The sequence below is a fragment of the Lissotriton vulgaris genome, chromosome 6, assembly GCF_964263255.1.
Source record: "Lissotriton vulgaris chromosome 6, aLisVul1.2, whole genome shotgun sequence".
NCBI lineage: Eukaryota > Metazoa > Chordata > Amphibia > Caudata > Salamandridae > Lissotriton > Lissotriton vulgaris.
Window position 1 is genome coordinate 1551232410 of NC_141694.1, and position 19342 is coordinate 1551251751.

General features: G+C 45.8%; 1 protein-coding gene across 1 annotated transcript in view; it reads left to right on the forward strand.

The window, feature by feature from the left end:
- Positions 1 to 19342, forward strand: part of LOC147709132 (uncharacterized) — a 2423108-nt gene that overhangs the window by 36644 nt on the left and 2367122 nt on the right. Inside the window, exon 2 of the mRNA XM_086925884.1 lies at positions 2434 to 2464. Coding sequence (XP_086782010.1) covers positions 2434 to 2464 — 31 coding nt within the window. The remainder of the gene's footprint in view (positions 1 to 2433; positions 2465 to 19342) is intronic.

Sequence of the window (19342 nt, forward strand, 5' to 3'; positions counted from 1 at the left end):
AGTCCCCTACTTTGGAGATTCCATCATGTCTCAGTCCAGTCTTTGAACCACAACTATTTCCCTATTTCTGGGAGGCACGTGCCTTCCCATAGCGGGGTGTCCCTCTTTACCTTCTTATACCAGCCCATTTGTTTCTCTGCGCCATCCCATGCCTGCATTGTCCTCTGGGTGGCCGGTAGCAGCTTTTAGCGCCCCTCCCATGTATATGTAGTGTAAGTTTGAGTGTGTCTCAAATTGGCATCGCTCCAGTGCGTATGCCAGGTGTGTTCCCGGCAAGTGTCCCCACTCGTTAATTGCTATCTGGTGCGCTGCCCGGTAGTAGGATCTTATGTCCCAGAGGTCAATCCCCCCATTGTATTGATTGTGGTGTAGTGTGTGGAGCGCTATCCTTGGTTGTCCTCCATCCCACAGGATTGTGCACACTTCTCTATCTATTGTGCCGAAAATGTCCTCTGGGATCTTATAGTGTGTATTTTGCAAGATGTATAAAAGTTTGGGGAGCGTAATCATCTTGTACATTGCCGCTCTACCCAGTAATGTTAGGGGCAGCCGTCTCCATCTTTCCACGTCCACATGAAAATCTGCCACTACCCTTTGGATGTTACGGGTGAGGATGCGAGAGTATCTATAGAAATGTACATCACCAAGTATTTAAACCCTTCAGTGGTTACTTGTAGGTCTCTGGGGAGTTTTCGTACCTCTAGGGGCCCTCCCACCAGGTAAAGAATTGATTTGTCCCTGTTAATCCTGTAGCCTCCGTATGTCCCAAGCACCTGGAAAAGGTCCGGTATCGTAGATGAGGGATTGGTGATGTACAAAAGGACATCATCCGCATAGAGTGAGGTGCGTTCTTCCTCCGCTTGCTGTGAATCCCGTCACTCTCAGGTGCAATCTGATGAGGATGCATACCAACGGCTCCAGGGTCAATGCAAAGAGCATTGGGGACAATGGGCACCCCGTCTAGTGCCTCTTCTATTGGAAACTTCTCTGACATTTTCCCGTTGAAATGCACCCTCACAGGTGCGACCTATAGAGCATCTATATTCAGGCCATGAATTTGGGTCCAAACCCTACTCTTCTTAACGTCTGCTACATAAACGGCCAGTGAAAAGCGCAAAAGCCTTTTCGGCATCAATGGAGAGCAGCATGTGTGGGTCTGTTCTGTCTTGGACCGTGCTTAGCCACTTCGCTAAAAGCCGTAACTTAAACCTTGTCCCTCTCTTGGGCATAAACCCCGCTTGGCCGGCTTGAATATGGGAGGTGATAACTGAGGCCCGTCTGTGCGCTAGGACGGAAGCTAATATCTTCACCTCCACGTTTAGGAGTGAGATTGGTTGGTGTGCCCCGTACTTCCTTGCTGTCCTCCCAGACTTATGAATTACCACCACCGTTGCATTCCGCAGGTCGGGAGGGAGGGGCCCTCTTCCCGAGCCGCCTGAAACATCTCAAGGAGGTGTGGTCCCAATAATCCAGAGTTCGCCTTAAAGAGCTCCGCCAGCAGACCTTTTGATCCTGGGGTTTTCCCTCTTTTTTTTAGTGTATGGCCCCTGTCACCTCCTCAAGTGTGAACTCTTCCTCCAGAGCCTCCCGATCATTGGGGACAGGACTGGCAGATCTATTTCATGTCGATACTCCTTGATCTGAATTTCACCCACCCACATCCTAGCTTTATACAGATCAGCATAATAATCTGCGAAGGGGTTGGCAACGTCCAGTGCTGTGGTAAAGGTCTGTCCGGCCCTGTGGATGGTATTCACCCACCTGGATGCCGCCTCTTTCTTTCCCAGCCACGCCAGGAGCTCCCTGCTCTATCTCCTGTCTCATATAGGTGATGCCTTGAGGTACAGTATTTTCACCTCTTGGCGCACCAGCGCTTGATATTCAGTGCGAGTGACTTCTATCTGGCGGAGAGTGGAATGACTGGAGTCTACACCCCTGACTTCCTCCAAGTGCAGGAGTTTGCTTTCAGGAGCCACAATGTCTTGCGCCTCCTTCCTGTGCTTGTGTGCGATCTCGGTTTGCGCTCTACCTCTTAACACTGCCTTGTATGCCTCCCACAGGACCACTGCCGATGACGTTACTGTCCCGTTATTTGCTAGGAAGTACAGCTGTGAGTCTACTCGCACCTCCTTCGCTGTCACTGGGTCTCTGAGTTCCCAGGCCTCTCGCCGCCCACCGTAAGCCACAGGGGGAGGGATCAGACAACCCTCTCGTCAAGTAATGGTTGTACTTTTTGATCTGTATGTATATACATTAACTTAATTTATATAATATTTTTTTCAATGTTGAGAACAATAAATGTGTATTACATTTTAAACTTGCAGAAAAAAATCGCTTTTGCTAAAGGACTTTTGTTCGAACAACTGCACCATTAAAAAAAAATGAAAATTATTGTACTCCAAAATTCTTATAGTGTTTTTTTTTTTATTACAGGCCTTCCCTTGTATTTCAACAGGAATATATGGTACGTAGATTTTATTTATTATGTACATTTTAACCGTCATGATAAAAAGATATTGAAAGAAATGGAAAGCACCGGCGCAGGTGGGTTTAAATGAACGTTAACGTGTTCATCCCAGCTTGTAAGAGGGGAGCATCTTTCAGCTCTCAGGCAGGTGACTCATGTTATCTGCTGAACGCTAACTATCTTCACAATATTTGGTGATACTTCCGTCCACGTATTCGGCCAGCAAAGTCGCTTGGGCTGTGTGTCGCTGGCCGAAAAGTGGAAGGAAATCCATTGAATGTTAAGCTGTTATCATTCGATGTACTTAATGTTCTGTGCTTTGTAAGAAAACTTTCCACGAGGAAATGAAAAGGCCTAACCATTAGGTGCACAACTCTTAACGTTCCTACTATTGCTGAATATTAGAAATGTGTCAATATGAAATAGCAGCCACAATTACTGTTATTAGTACCAAATAGTCTCGAGAGCTCCTGATCACGGTGACATGGTCTCGAGAGCTCCTGATCACGGTGACATGGTCTCGAGAGCTCCTGATCACGGTGACATGGTGTAGACAAAGCCATCTGGTTTCCTGTCCTGGCTCTGCTCACAGATGTGATCCTGCGTTCGATGCGACAGACGCCTTTTCACACTTTATGACAAAGACCTATTTCAGCTGAAGCTGGTAGTGACTATTTTTGGAAACAGGAGGAAGATGAGTGATGGCTCCGACACTGGTCCATTCTAAAGGAAGTATTGATTTGAAAAATAGATATTTGTTAGTAATTGTTTCCTTATGTTTTTTAAACCTCTAAGACTTGTAGCATTTTTGCGTTTCTTTTGTTTTATGTATGAGTATGTGTCTGTTCTCTTTGAGGAGGGCTTTACTTTCCTTGTATTTTGTTTTCGAAAGTTATCGACCGTTTGCATCGGGTGGACGGCAGGCCTGATGCCCCGGTTACTTACCGGTAATCTTCATTACCCCGAGTATTGTCTTCCTTACCACACGAGTTAAAAAGTGAGCTTTGTTCTGGTGTGGAGCTGTAGCTCCCTTTGTAATTCTGGTAGCAAGGAAGACTTACGAGGAGGTAATGTTTTCTTTTCATTTTATTTGGACCGGTGGGAAGGCACCTCTGCTACTGACAGATTGAGAGATACCTGCCAGTGCTCCAAACATGTTGTAATTACTCCTTTGGACTGAGCAGATCTACCAGGTGTTACCCCAAATACATTTTTGGTAAGATGACATGGGTGGGCATATAAAATCATATTTCCGTGTGCTTGTTTTCCTGGCCTGTTGCCTTTCCCTGGCAGCCACTCCGACCTGACCACTGCCTCTTTATTTAATGCACAATCTGGTTATTTGTAGAACGGTGGTCATTATAATGCCCACCACCAACATAACATAACACATACTTGGTATTTTGTCCGTATCGTTGATATGATATTGAGCCTATCATAATGGCAGACATCTTTTACATATGGTGGGGGTCCCTGGCATTATGGAGTCAATCAATGGCATAATGGTGGTCCTTTTATAACGATGATCCACACAAAAAAGTTACCCAAGTGATTTCAGTATCAATTTATAATTTACCACATTTTGTAAGTATTCATACTTTCCAGCCTACTCCTAGACACGCATGCAAGTGTGACAAGATGTCCTGATACACCACCAAATGTCAAGCTTCATCACAGGATATCCCCACACTCTCCAGAAACCCGCTTTGATGAAAGACAAGCCTACGCCCTGTAATCAGGCAGGCGCTTACCAATAACTCAGGATCTGTGAATGATACCATTTAACGGCTGAACCGCGGCGGCAATTCCGCCACGGTGCGGGTGTTCTAAAGGGTGGGGAGGACTGTGATGGCCAATGGTCATTCGCAGCACTAGGGAGGGAGTGCTCCCGTCGGGAACACGGAAGTGGTTAAAACCAATGCTGTGACTCAGTCTGGCTTTTTACCATGTAGGGTATCACCTGGTATTACAAACTAGGTGTGGGGAGTCGGGGAACTAGTACCCTAGCCCCGCTAAACCGTCAACATGTTTCTGCCAATTGGCTCATCCGAGTCCATGGTATTCATTAGGACGAGCATCGGAACCTGGGGGAGCATATGCTCAATGTATATGCCAATATATTGGGGTTCTAATGCTTGTCGCAACCCTCCGTTTCTAGGTCCCTTAGGTACCCTAATTAAGGGTCATCTGGGTCCCATGGAGGAAGGGCTCAGGAACCTCTTTAGTCACACTTACACCAAGGTGCAAACCTCGCCATCCAACTACTAGTACTGGCATCTTCCTCCCGATGATTGGAGGCCAGCTCACCCTTGAGGCCCTTAGCCTCTAGTTCCGCACCATGGATGCTTTCCATGGGTTTTGTGATTTGGCCTATCATAATGATGTAGTTTGTGGTATATTGTGGGTGCTTTCAGTGTGATGGTACAGATTATGACATAGTACTTGCAATTTATGGTATGCTGTGGGGTTACTTGGCATTATAGAGCTGGTTGATGACATCATCCTAACTTTAGCATATCTGTTAATATTACCATATTACATACACCCTTGACATGATTTTGGTGACTATTTGCATAATGCTTCCCACATTTAACTTATGATTGGCATCCATGACATTTGATGGTAAAACATTCACACGTAAGGCAGAACCTACCCACGTTTGGAAGTATACATGTAAATTCTTGAGTTTGACACTGATATGTGAAGACCAAAAGTGTATTAACTAAAAATGAAAAGCTGGAAATTGGGGTTAAAAATGTGTTTTTAATAAAAATGACAACCTTTTATAATATTTGTTTATCGAAAGTTGATACCATGCATTTGATACCAATTTGTGCGCATTTTCAGAAAGTGACAACTGATTGGTTTGTTGCTGAAATATATTTTAAGCCGTCATTTGAGTGATTTGAGTGATAATTCAAGCTCAATTTGGGACACATATTTCTGATGTGGTGTCCCTAGAGCCCAAAGAAACTTGCTAGTATATCTGTTATTTCACAACTTGTATGGAGGCATTTCAGCAGCTTTACCAATAAAGCTTTTATGACATTAGCACTACAGTTCTCTGAGATCTGAGTGTGTAATGGCGATGTTACCCATCGTCTGTCTGAAAATATAAGATGATGAAAGTATCCTGAGCATTAGCAGAACAGTAGCAACACAGAGATGACACAGATTCTAGAGAAAATGGCTGGCTTCACAGGTAAGTCAAATTCAAGCCTTCTCTGACGAAATCAAAAGCTGGATAAATGCAGAGGCGTAGCTAGAGCATGTGGCGCCCCGGGCTATCCCTCAGATTGCCGCCCCCCATTGCTGGGGAAAAAAGACGGCGAGCACTTGAGAAAGGTCCGAGAGACACATAGTATCGCTGCTAATAGTTACCTCGATCATGCAAGTTATATGCACATACATGACTCCGTCTGAGACTACACATTTGAATACACCAGTGACCGGCAGTACAAGGGAGAACACGCACACTGCATGATCTATCTGGGGACTCAGAAAAACTGTCTGTGACATCGATCAGAGAGCTGCATGAACAATTACAACACGAAAGGAGTGCATACCACATATCAGCCCTACAGGAAGTTAGAATTTTTGAAATCCTGTGTTATGCTGCTAAAGTTTTGAGAAATGTCAATGTTATGCTGTCTGAAACATTTCCCAAGGTAAGTTTGTCTTTGCCTTCCTTACAAGTTTGCATTAAATTCTGCTATGTGCGGTAGCTCCTGGGAGCACACTTATTGGACTTTTGAGTTTTGGAATGAAAACCATGTTCCCTTCATAAATGCTTTCAGGCCAAACCTACTGATATCTATCAGGGGAAACCGGGAAGATGGCATTTAGGTGCAGTAAGCAGCAAGATCTGGATGTTTGTCCTCATTACTGGGGAATAACCACTCGTAATGAAGTGTATAGCAACAACAAAACAACAACAAAACGAAAAAAAATCAAAATACTTTCCTTCTCCCTCCACTATCCCTTTTCAATCCAAATAACAGACTAACATGTCCACTACTCAAATAAATTTCCTATTTCACTATACTAGTTCACCACTAATCCTTTATGGGTTCCAGAGTAGCATGCTACTCACCGAAAAAGCACATACTTCATCTACCCCATCGGTATCCTTCTTAATCCAAATAATTGACTAACATATCCACCACTCAAATTATTAAAAATGACTTGCATATTTCATTATACTAATTGCGTCTGTGAGCTCTGCCTCCCGTGGTCTATCCCACCCTCCAGTGTGAAATGACCAAACATAAATAAATAGGAAAGGAAAAAAAGTGAAAAACGATTGGCAGTGCCGCACAGGAGTAACACCATGGGAGTCTGCAGACTGCTACTCGCCTGCATCCTCAGGTTCTCATCATCAGCGACTGCCAACCGATAACAAAAATTGTGATAAAGTAAGAAAAAGAAATCAGACACAGTACTAAGTGCCTAAGTCTCCATACCTCCACTATCATTCTCAATCCACATAATCTGACTAACATATTCACCACTCACCTTACTTTCATATTTTCATTATACTAATTCACCACTATTTCTTTCTGGGTTCCGAAGTAACATGCCACTCGCCAAAAAAGCGCTTTAACACCCTATCAAGGGTAGCAAGCGCTATATAAATACAAACCTTTTTCCTTCTTCTATCCCTCCACTATCCTTCTCAATCCAAATAACTGACTAACATATACACCACTCACATTTCTTTCAAATTTTCACTATACTAATTCACCCCTAATCATTTATGGGTTCCGGAGTAGCGTGCCATTTGCTGAAAAAGCGCTTTGATGACTCGTTATGGGTAGTGAGTGCTATATAAATGCAATTACAATGCAATACAAAAAATAATTGCAAAAGTGCCATCAACACCCTCAAGCAACCAGACAAGGGGAAACCATGCAACCAAATTTAAACCCATTCTTCCAAACTCCCGACCTCCACAAAGAGCGTAGGTCTATATCGGTGCTTGAAAGGCAATATTTGAAGCTACATGAAATCATACCAGATCTGGCCCACATTCTGGGTTAAACTAGACTTTAGCTTAAAGTTGTTAGATGTATGAGGTCCTGCACCTCAGCCTCCTCTTAGATATGTTGCAGCTTTGTTCCAAACCACAGAGAGCAAATGCTGATTATGCAAGAAAACAGAAGCCAAGGGGTTCACAGGAGGAGCCCGAAACAATTGAAAGGATATCAGCAAATAATAGGAAAAATCCTCATGTGTGCATAGGAAGCAGTTAGAAACACATGGGAAAATGACTTAAACCCCATTATTATTCACAGAACAATATGGACCTCACAGACCTCCCCAGTGCCCAGTTGGCAATGTTCTTCTGTGCTGTAGTGTGACATTGTATCTGAGGTTGAGGCAGGCTGAACTAAGGTAAGAAGCCATGGCAGGAGTAGAGTTTTAGCTTCTCATGGGGGCTGGGCTTATCAGTGAGACTGAGTGGGGGCCCAATTCGGTGAAAACTGAGTAGAGACCAATGCCCCTATGTCCAGACCTAGCCTAGACCTTTTCTTCTTTGAATTGTTCTTCTTGAAATCACTGCAGAGAACTGGTCATGGATCATAATACTTGCTAGTGGTACAGTTTAAATTCAGCAAAGCATTATGGGAAAGGAGGGACGCAGTACTTCACATCTTCAAGTGACCCTTTGACTTCGGTGACACATTCATCAAGTCCTGCTTTTGTGACAAACAGCACTTTGCTTTCTGGTGTTTTAGGATACACAGAAGCAAAGTGGTCTTGGCTAAAAAGCCAAGATTGGAAGGCGTCACTTATGACAATGGGCGGTTAACACGCTTACTACTTTCATTAGCAGGATAGGTTGCCATCTTACAGATTCTTCCACCGATAGCAGACACCTGGTCACATAAAAAAATCCCGAGATGGAAGCACCGTTTCTGCTCCAGCTAGCACAAAACTCGAGTGTCTGAATCGCTTTTGACTCCTTTTTCTTTTTTTTTTTTAATTGGAATACATTTTTTTTTTCCACGAACCCCCCAGCCCAGTGCATTCCAGTGTCAAGGTCACCCGGGCTCCCAATTTAACACCATCGGTGCGGTGCAGATTTACCCTGTGCGCTGACCATCATAGATTCCCATTGTTCATGACGAGCTCAGCTTGTCATGAGTGTACGAGAGGTGTAACTCATGACGAGCTGAGCTCGTCATGATCATCGAAGGGGCTAATGGCGGAGGATGCTTGTGTCACGGTTATGACCCCTAAAGTAGTGGGAACAAGAAACGTGCCTCACCCCAGCTTTAATGTGCCTGTGGGAAAAAAATGCTTTTAATTTGCAGAAATGCAAAGAGGCATCAGCAGACACATTCCAAACCACTTGAAAGGAGCTGACTCTATTCCATTTTCCAGTGGTCTTAAAGAGCACGAGACCAAAGAGTTACCTAGGGGCCTTAATGGTGATCAATCAGGCCATGATGATATTGCAGAGCAGACAGTGGCTCTTCGAAAACAGAGTCCCTGGTTTCCCAGCCAGTTGCTCTCAGACTCAGCAATTAAATTTGCGGCGGCGGCCGGGGGTCGAATACACAGCAATTGCTCAGCTCCATGCACAGACAGCTGAGCCACACAGTGACAAAGGAGGCGGCGGCCGGAGGTGAGAGAAGGCAGCGCTGCCGGCCCGCCACAATGATTTGCAGTAACGCCTCTGCTTAGTTCCTTCCACAAACTCCCCGCCTTCGGCAGCAGGACGTGACCTCACGTCACGTGGCTGCACCTGGTATCATATATCTGACTCAGGCCTGACCTCACTGCCCTGGGCAGCCTGGGTCTCACAGGTCTCGCCTCGTGCAGGAGGCCTTCCTCGCTGTGCCCTCTAACGGACGGACCACCAGTGCTGCACGATAGCCGCCCCTAAAATAGTGCCGCCTGGGGCGGACCGACCCCTCCGCCCCCCCCCCCCTAGCTACGCCGGTAGATAAATGACAATAAGTTACAGTTAAACAATCCCCTGGTCCTACTACACAAGATCAGCTATATATCACAAGTCTTACTCTCACTTTGTTAGGACAAAACCATTAGCAGTTTGTGGTTCTTTCTTTCATTCTTCATGAAGATAATTCATCACATTGCACAAAATCCTAGGAGCACAGAAATAGGTGCATGAATTCCTGGCTGGATTATACAAACTCTCTTTATTTTATGATCACAAATGATCTGGCACTGATATTGAAAGTAGGTCAAAATAGGCGGTATATTGAGATAAGAAAGCATCATTATGTCTTTGTGATCAGAAGAAAAATGCAATTTTTTTTGTCATAGGTCTCTCCCACAGTAAAACGTGTTATTCCAATGATCTAACAGGAAGTTGATTCCCATCACATTGCTATCCACTGACTGTAAGATATTAGGGAAGATATTGGCGGACCGCTACACACAAATCCTGCGGCCACTGGTCCATCCAGACCAATGTGGATTTGTTCCAGAGAGAAGCACTAACCAAAATTTACGCCGATTCTTCCATGTGCAGGATCAGGCGAGGGCTGCGTTCCCCAGGGCAGACTGTCTCATTTTAGATCTTGAGAAGGCCTTTGATACTTTAGGTGGCCATACCTATTTACGGTCCTGCAACGGACAAGGATAGGTCTGACTCCCCTAGCATATACACGCTTCTTAAACACTAAATGTACCCCGTGCATACGCATTGGACGATGCATATCATCTGTGTTTCAGGTGGAGAGAGGCATGAGGCAGGGCTGCCCACTCTCACCCCTGCTGTTTGCCCTAGTGGTAGAGCCCCTTGCAATATGGTTATGTCAGGCGTGGGAGGATTGGGACATCCCCATAGCGGGCATAGTGTCTCCATGTATGCGGATGACCTTTTAATATATGTACGGGACATCACCACGGATCTGACGTCCATATGGACGACACTTGAAGCATTTGCAAAGTCATTCGGGCTCAGAGTGAAGTGGGACAAGTCCACGGCCTACCCATTGCTTCCGGGCCTTGCCCTTCTGAACATTCGGATGGGGGAAGAGAGCATAGCATGGAGCGCGAGTGCCCCCGATACCTTGGGGTTCACTTGTATCACTCCCCATCTGATTTATTCGAAGGCAATCACCATAGAGCGCTGGCTGTGATTAGATCAGCATTAGGATTTTGGAAGAACCTTCCTTTGGCTCCATTAGGACCAGTGGCCCTAGCAAAGATGATCATAGTCCCACATCTCTTGAATCACTTTACAAATTTACCTGTAATTCCACCCCAAGCTTTTTTCAAGGACTTAGATTCCCTATTAAGCTAGCTAATCTGTGGGACAGGTAGACATAGAATAGCGCTGGCTAAGTTACAACTGCCCACCACCCACGGAGGGCTGGGCGCACCTTCCTTTGAGTCATACTTTTTGGCGGCGCAATTGCAGTGGCTATCCTATTGGACGGCGGGCAGGCATATGGGGGAGACCCATGCAGCGACAATACCCATACCCCCTCCACAACTCTCCCTCTTGCTGCTGCCTGGCACTAAACCGCGACGCACATATCCAATACAGGTGTCGATGGCGCGTAAATGCATGCAGAGGATACACCAAATGTCCGTGGGGGTACCTTTGTACTCTCCTTTACTCCCTTTGGTGGGCTGGCCCAGAAGAGAGGCGTACTACACGACTTATGTGCTCCGCATATGGACAGAGAACTTCCTCACTGAGATAGAATCCTTCTTTGCGGATGGGCAATTACGACCGTTCCACCAGCTGGTGGAAGACTGCGATCTTCCCCCTGGTCAATTTTTACTCCACAGGCAAATCATAGAAAGCTACAGTTCGTATCAAGATTTGACGGAGGGAGAGCAAGCAATGCATCCGGTCCTCCACACAATCATGCACATGGGGGCCGGTCGATACCTGGTCAGTTGTCTTTACAAAGCTATACGGGAGCTTCTAAACAAACTATTGGATGCGCTACGGGTAACATGGGAGGAAGAGCTAGCGTGCCAGTTACACAATAAGGAATGAGAGAAGGTGCTCTAATATCCCTAGAACGTTTCCTGAAACGTGTGTTTTAAAAAAACATACAATTCTATATCTTACACAGAAAGTATCAAACGCCAGTGCGTTTCCAGCGATTTTATCCACCCACTCAGTTTCTTTGCCCCAGATGTCAAATACCAGACACGGACTTTAATCATATGTTCTGGGCCTGCCCTATAATAGAACCATATTGACACACTATTCACGAGACATAGAGTTAACTCACAGGTCTTCCTAACATAAACAAGTGGGAGGCCTGTGCACTTGGAATCTTCCGGAGACGGAAACAGCACAAAGTACTAATTCGCTCTGCATCGCTAGCAACATTATTAGCAAAAAGAGGGATAGCTATGCACTGGCGAGCTCCTAGGGGACCCTCGATAGCAGCCTGGGTGGGAGCAGTGAACAAATGGGCAGCAGCGGAGGAGGAAGCGCTCAGGGAGGAGGAGGAGGTTAAGGGGATACGTAAGCGCCCCATTTCCATGGAATGGGCCCTATTATTACACCAATTCAAACAGCAAACAATGCAAGACAATTCCGACACCCCGTCGCAAGCCCTGATAAACTCGCAACCACAGGCCCAGACCGGCAGTACGCACATCAGTTCCCACATAACTGCAAGTGCATAACAGTATACGACAACGCAAATACTCATGCACTAGGTTAACCAGATAGATGGGGGCTGCTGGGCAGGTCCCAACCCGTTGACGTTAATTATACGCACAAGAAGGATACGTAGTTGACTCGAAACCCTGTCTGACTCCTATGTTCCGGAATTCTTGAACACCACTCTAGTTTGACTCCCCAGTTAGTAGTTTATCACTATAACCAGTAGTTAACACACCAGTAATCAATGGGAAGGAGATGTATTTTCATGTGAAAAGACATGCAAAGTTGGGCGATACAGTTTATGGCAGCAATTATACTATGTATTAGATAACTGTCAATCCAGAGACATGACCGTGGATACGCAGATTGAAAACACAAGAACCAATGCCTATTTACATGTACTATCATGCAATGTCTTTCTCTTAAGAACATTTTAATAAAAATACTTGACAAAAAAAATCTTAACAGGAAGTTGATATTGACAGAAAAGGACACCCTAAACCCAGATCCTTTGTATTAGTTGGCATGCATTGGTAGGGTGGGAAAGGCACAAAGGCAGCCCAGGCAAGGAGTCTCGCCTTTTAAAGTCTTTTCCAAAAATCATATGGTTTATACTTTTTTAGAAAATTCAAAAATGCTGTAAAGTTTAATTTAGTTTTCCTTTAATTCAGTTACTGTTCAAAATCTGCTAGTCACAAAACATTAGAAAAGTATGGGCTCAAATAAAAATAGAATAACATATTTTGGCAAATGTAGTTTTCATTTTGAGACTGTTTTCTCCTTGGTTTATTAATTGATAGAGGCCAGGCATGTTTTCTTGATTGACCTTTTCAGTTCTAACTTCAGCGAAGAAATGTATGCACTGTGCATTATGGAGAAAATAAACAAATGATAAAAACAAAACACCTTTATACCTTTTGGTCCTGGATATTTTATTTCCATTGCAGAAACACTTAGATAATTATCACAGAAAATCAACTACAACCCTTCATAATATCTTCCCTGATTGTCAGATCACAAACACACTTTATACTCCTCTTAGTATTTAATGGCCCTAGAAACAAATGTGCCCAAGCACAATCTGTGCTGGCATGGAAAGCTATAGGTGAGTAAGGTAATGATTCTCTTCCCCTACAGGAAGTTAAAAACCTATGTCACAGGCCCATATCTCAATCACGGCAAGAGGATATGTGTTGTGGGTAAAAGAAGTCCTTGAGTCAGGAATGTATACAAGTTGCTTTATTCAAGATAGGTTACAAGTCCAGATGTTAAGATGGTAATAAAGTACCCCACCAGGAGTGACCTCCCTGTCACTCAGCCTGCCTGCACCAACTGCCAGTAAACTACAGGCAAAGCCCCCAACATTCTATGATGTCACCAGGTATTCTCACAGTGACATCATGTGAGCCACAGGGAGACAAAGATCACATACAACATATCTCCTTTCTTTAGGGAAGTAACAAAAGATAAATAAGAGAAAGCAACACCAACATAAACGAACGGAAATCAACGTCAAAGTAGAAGAATGCAATGAGCTAGAAAATTGTCTTTGTGTTGGTCTTCAAAGACCTAAAGGTATCTTTATAGTCAATGGGGTTGCCATAACGCTCTTGGTTGATCCTGGTTCTATGTTTTCGATCTTTCCTTTGCGTTTATTTAACGAACACTGGCCTAATGTACCACTCCAGAAAAGTGATATTTTTCCAAAAGGATATAGTGGCCAAATTATTAACATCATGGGCGTTATGGATGCTTCATTTGAATTTAAAGGCAGATGTTCTTCGGGGAAGGTGTATATTTCAGATGAGGGTCCAGCTATTTTAGGCTGGATACAACAATATGATCTGCATATCATCCTAGACCCAAGATCTATTGAAAGTGTGCTGGTTGTAGATGACTTTCCAAATGTTAATGCCATACTGGATAAATACAGTGATGTTTTTCGAACAAACCTAGGCAAATTAGAGGGTTACATGCATGAAATAAAACTTAAAAAGGGTGCTTCTCCTGTGAGACATGCTCTTAGGAGAATTCCTATTGCCATTCGCAAGGAAGTAAAAGAAATGTTAGATGACATGCGAGAACAGGATATAATAGAACCTGTAGAAGTTTCTGAGTGGCTTTCTCCTGTTGTTATTACTAAAAAAAAAAGATGGTAAGCTTCGTTTTTGTGTGGACCTTAGGTCCCTCAATCAGAATATTATCGTGTACAAATTCCCTCTCCCTAATATTTCTGAAATGGTTCTCCTCATGGACAAGGTGTTAAAAGTTAGGCTGCAAACGTCAACATTATCGGCGCCATCTTGCTCTTTTTGAGCCCATTCGTGCACGTAAGCGGCAGCCATTTTGAGCACCATGGCCTCCCTGCCCCTCGCTGATAGCCAGCGCGTCTCTCTCTCTCTCTCTCCTAACCTCGCAGGCATCCCCCGCACGCTGACAACCCCCTCCGCTCTCACATGCCTTGGGTCATAAACCCCTCTTCAGCGCAGCTCTGCCTCGGAATCCCATCCTGTTCCCAGTGCGACACCTCCCTTCATTCCTTTCATGGTCCCAGGTCCTTTGATACAAACCCCCTTTTCCTGTGTGCCCGTTTGTCTTCCTCGTTCCCAGGCCGCCACCTGGCCCTGCGGATACTGTTTATTGCCCCCCCCCCCGTACAGTAGGAAGCTTCCCCCATTAAAGGACCCTCGAATTGATCAAAGCCCCCACCCTATGAGATCCGATCAACCCCACACATTCCGTGAATCGGCGGAATGTCCAGCTGCGCGATGATCATCACCTGTTGTGACCGGGGTGGGGACTTCAACTGTAAATGTGTGTGGGAACGGGCCTGAAGGGGAGATTCCGAGGATGTCCTTTCATACTTCAAAGCATTGCAAGAATGTGTTACATGCAATAAAGATCATAAACTTGTGTATAAGAGGCCAAGCCTCAGAGATGCGGCTAGAGCACCTCGTGACGATACTTGCTGTCCGAACTGATGTGTTCTCCTCCGGAGAGAATAAACCCTTGTTTCCTGCCTTCCAGTCTCCAGCGCCTGCCTCTTCATTGATTAATATTTTGTGGGTTAAAGAGGCGACACCGCCGGGCAATACTTAAGGATCTTTGTTTATTGGTTGCTTCCCACCTTTTTACAATTGGCGCCCAATGTTGGGCCCATCAGCGACTCGTGGATCCAGTGGGAGAGGTCCTGACGACAGAGTGAACGACCGCAACGATCGGGAGTGCACCTGTCCGATAGACCCTCGTCTGACAGCCGATCATCCGAACTTCACTGGTTCCGAACAGACCTCTCTCGAGTGATCTACGGTCCTGACTGGGAACCATCAGGAGTGCCGCGAGGAATACGAAGAAAAGAGGACGATCGGGCGCTGGATTCGGAAGACAAGAAACTGTCCATGCGGTCCGGGTAAGGTCGTGTAAACACGACGAATTGCGAAATGATTGTTTGATTGTTTGGAAAATACTAGTATTACTCTTTGTTGATTTGTTTGGAGATTCGCTGTCTGCAAACAGGAAAGAACAGGTTCCCTCTTTGCAGATAGTGAAAGGGTAGGTAACGCAGACCTTTGCGGGCCTACTTATTCTCCCCACTGATTGTTTGATTGACCGAACATTGACTGTTCGATATTGGTTCATGAGGTATTCACTGCCTGCAAACAACGTAGAATAGAAATATTCTGTCTAGTCTTTGCACGCAGTGATAAGATAGGTAGTGCTGACTTTTGTCCCCATTGTGATCCGTCATGCCTGTCTTCTCCCCACTGATTGGTAGCCTGTTTAGCCCGGACCGCTTATTAGAGATGAACCATCCGGCTCCACTTGAAGGCACCCCTAATAAGGACATGTTCATGAAGCATGGATTGATCGCTATAGCCTATAGCAAGCTGTGGCATAAATATACGAAAAAGGATCGAGAAAGTCAGTGGCCACTGATAGGATCCTTCGATGATGATAAAATAAACGCGCTAGAAACAGCCCTTGGTAAAAACAAGACAACGCCCACTATGCTTGATAGTTTCGGCATGTGGCGCAAAGAAACTGAACAACGTAAAAAGAGAACTGAGAGTAGTTTGGGAAAAGAGCTGCGAAAAGCAGCCCACCTAGCTGCTCAGAAACTAGAAGAAGAGATAAAGGAAAGAGAGGAAGCCAAACAGAAACTAGAAATGGAAACATCAAGCCAGTGTCCGGTTAGAACGTCCTCCACGCTCTACCCTGAATTACCCTCGAAACAATGAGCCAACGATGATCTGCTGTTAGGTCCTCCGATCATCTACATGCCCCCTCCATATGCCCCTTCCCAACCCTTAGCACAGCACCCACCACCCCCAGGTACAAACGAGAGTAGCGCCACAGCTTCGGCCCCCATGGCCTCTGTGCCGGCCGAACTCCTTGTATTAGATACTACGCAAACGACAACGTTAGGCGACCCTGAGACCCGAAGGGTTGGTTCTGCAAGAACAAGCAGACTAAGCAAAGATGAGCGAGCAGGGATTGACAAGATAGCAAGGACACTGGTAGAAAGGAAGGAAGATGAGGAGTACATCACGGATATGTTTAACTCGTATACAGGAAGTCACAGACGACATTTCTCCGTACGACTGTGTTACCATGTCTTGAACGCATACGAGGACCGATATCGAGACAAAGGTCCCGAGAGCCTAACGACTCTGTACCGAAAGGTCGATATCGGGGATGAGGGCGAGTGTGATGTGACGGACCTCCTTACGCGCACGCTTGAGGTTTTCCGCCACCTCACTGAACAAGAATCGGGAGCTAAACCCACGACATCCGTAGCGACCGAACCACAAACTAAGCAATCTAACGCTATGATGCCGATACGAGAGGCTGCCCCTTACTGGGTTCCTCCACGAGGTGAAGGGACTAACGATGATGCAAACCACAAAGATGCAAAGGGAAGGGTAGTGTACAACTGGGTCTACCAGCCATGGGACCGGCAAGAGATTCTGACATTCCGGAAATCTCTGCCTGACCTACGTAAAAACCCCACTGCCTTCTATACTGAATTAGGTACAGCCCTAGGTTCAACGATTATGACCCTGGCTGACATCGACTTGTTTTTCGGGTTATGTCTACCAGCTGATGTGTGGAAGCAAATCCGGAAAGTCGACCACCTTGAGCTGGTTGGACATACCTGGTCGCAACTCGATGGCATTGATAAACAACGAGAACCTGGACAAAAGCCTTTGAAATCCATTTTAGACCTCCCAGATAAAATCATACAGAAATTAAAAACCCTGATTCCAGAAAAGAAAGTGGACTGGTCGATAGTAACGGCCTGTCGCCAGAAACCCCAGGAGGATGTATCGGACTACTTCTCCCGGTTTGAAACAGTGTTCTCCGATTACAGCGGCCAGGACATGACCACTGCAATCGGACACCATCTGTTTGTCTAGAATTATGTTAAGGGTCTGTCACCAGAGGTCTCCCAGAAACTGCAGGCCAGCGAGAGTAGTTGGGCAGCCTCCAAACCTACGGCTATCCTCCAGATGGCCCAATATTATGAACATCAGAAAAATGAAAACGATAGAGCAACAGAGAAAAAGAAGAAGGACTTGAAAGAGAGGGTGATGATTGCACAACTGCAAGGGGTGACTATAGGACGAGACCAATACCGGGGAAACTATCAGACGAACGTCCCTAAGACTGCACCACCCAAGGACCGCACTTTGACTCCCCACATTGGACGTACAGACATTAGAGAGGACCAGTGTGCTTTCTGTAAAGGAACTGGCCATTGGAAATCCCAGTGCCCGGTTCTTTTGGAGATAATCAGAAATAAAGACCCCAAGGACATAGCAAGTGGACCGAGAAATAGGGGACAGATGCGAGGGCCCCCAAATGACACGACTAACGACAGATCAGGCAGACCAAATACATTTGATCGACCCAGACAGAACCAATGCCAGCAATCTGACTACGATGACGCCCACGACTTTGCATAGGACTGCCAAGGGCAAGGGAGGGATCCAGTCGAGCTCTATGTTGACCAGCAAGGCCCTTATGTCACTGCTAAGGTCCTGGGTACAAGGTCTCCATTTCTGGTAGACACTGGCGCAACACGTAGTGCGTTATCTAAACGACTGATTCCAAGGGCACCCTTGTCTGGCTCACTTATAACATCGACAGGTTTCGATGGAACGCCCTCCACTAACCCTTTGTCCGCCCCGATCCTCTTCCACTTAGAAAACAACACCACTGACACCACGTTTTTGCTTTCCTCCAATAGCCCTGACGCCATTATGGGACTTGACTTATTGAAACACTTCCGAGCGACAATTAGATGTTCTCAAGACGGAGTTCGAGTTTTCCTTTACGACAATCCCGTTCTGCTTAGACATTGCCCTCCCCAACGCATGTTTTCCATCACTGACGCTGACACATCCCTGCTTGACACTCTGCCTCCGTATCTGTGGGCCAAGACAGATTCGGACGTAGGGCGCATGATGATCGACCCAGTACACATTACTGTCCGACCGGACGCGATACTCCCAAAACTTCCACAATATCGGATATCGCCCGAGGGCGAGAAGGCATTGGTAAAGATCATTCAGTCACTGATAGACGCAGGAGTGGTAGAGGAAGTGGTCAGCAACGTTTGCAACAGTCCTATCTTGCCCATCATCAAGAAACAAGGAGAGGGAGATGAGAAAGCATACCGCTTTATCATTGACCTACGAGAGATCAACAAAGTGGTTGTACCCCAGTACCCCGTGATCTCAGACATCACCACCATCCTGACTTTGATTCCTTCTACTGCCACCACCTTCACTGTCATTGACCTCAAAAATGCATTTTTTTCCATCCCCATCCACCCAGATAGCCGATATCTCTTCGGCATCACCCTAAAAGCCCGCTCATATAGGTTCTGCCGAGCACCCCAGGGCTACACAGAAAGCCCTAGCATCTACAGCCAGGCCCTCAAGAGACAACTGGATCAAGTCCAGTTACCCGATGGAGTGGTGTTAGTGCAATATGTCGATGACATCCTTTTGGCAGCCGACACCACTCCATTAGCAGTTACAGCCACCATTCAACTCCTGCACTTCCTTGCGGAAAATGGCCACAAGGTCTCCAAGAAGAAGTTGCAATTCTGCCAACCCCAGGTCACTTACTTAGGCCGCCTTTTGTCCAAAGACGGAAGGAAACTCACTCCCGACCGGATCCAAACCATTCTCGAAACTCCTGTCCCTAAGACTCAGAAACAGGTTCGCTCCCTACTAGGCCTCACCTCCTTCTGC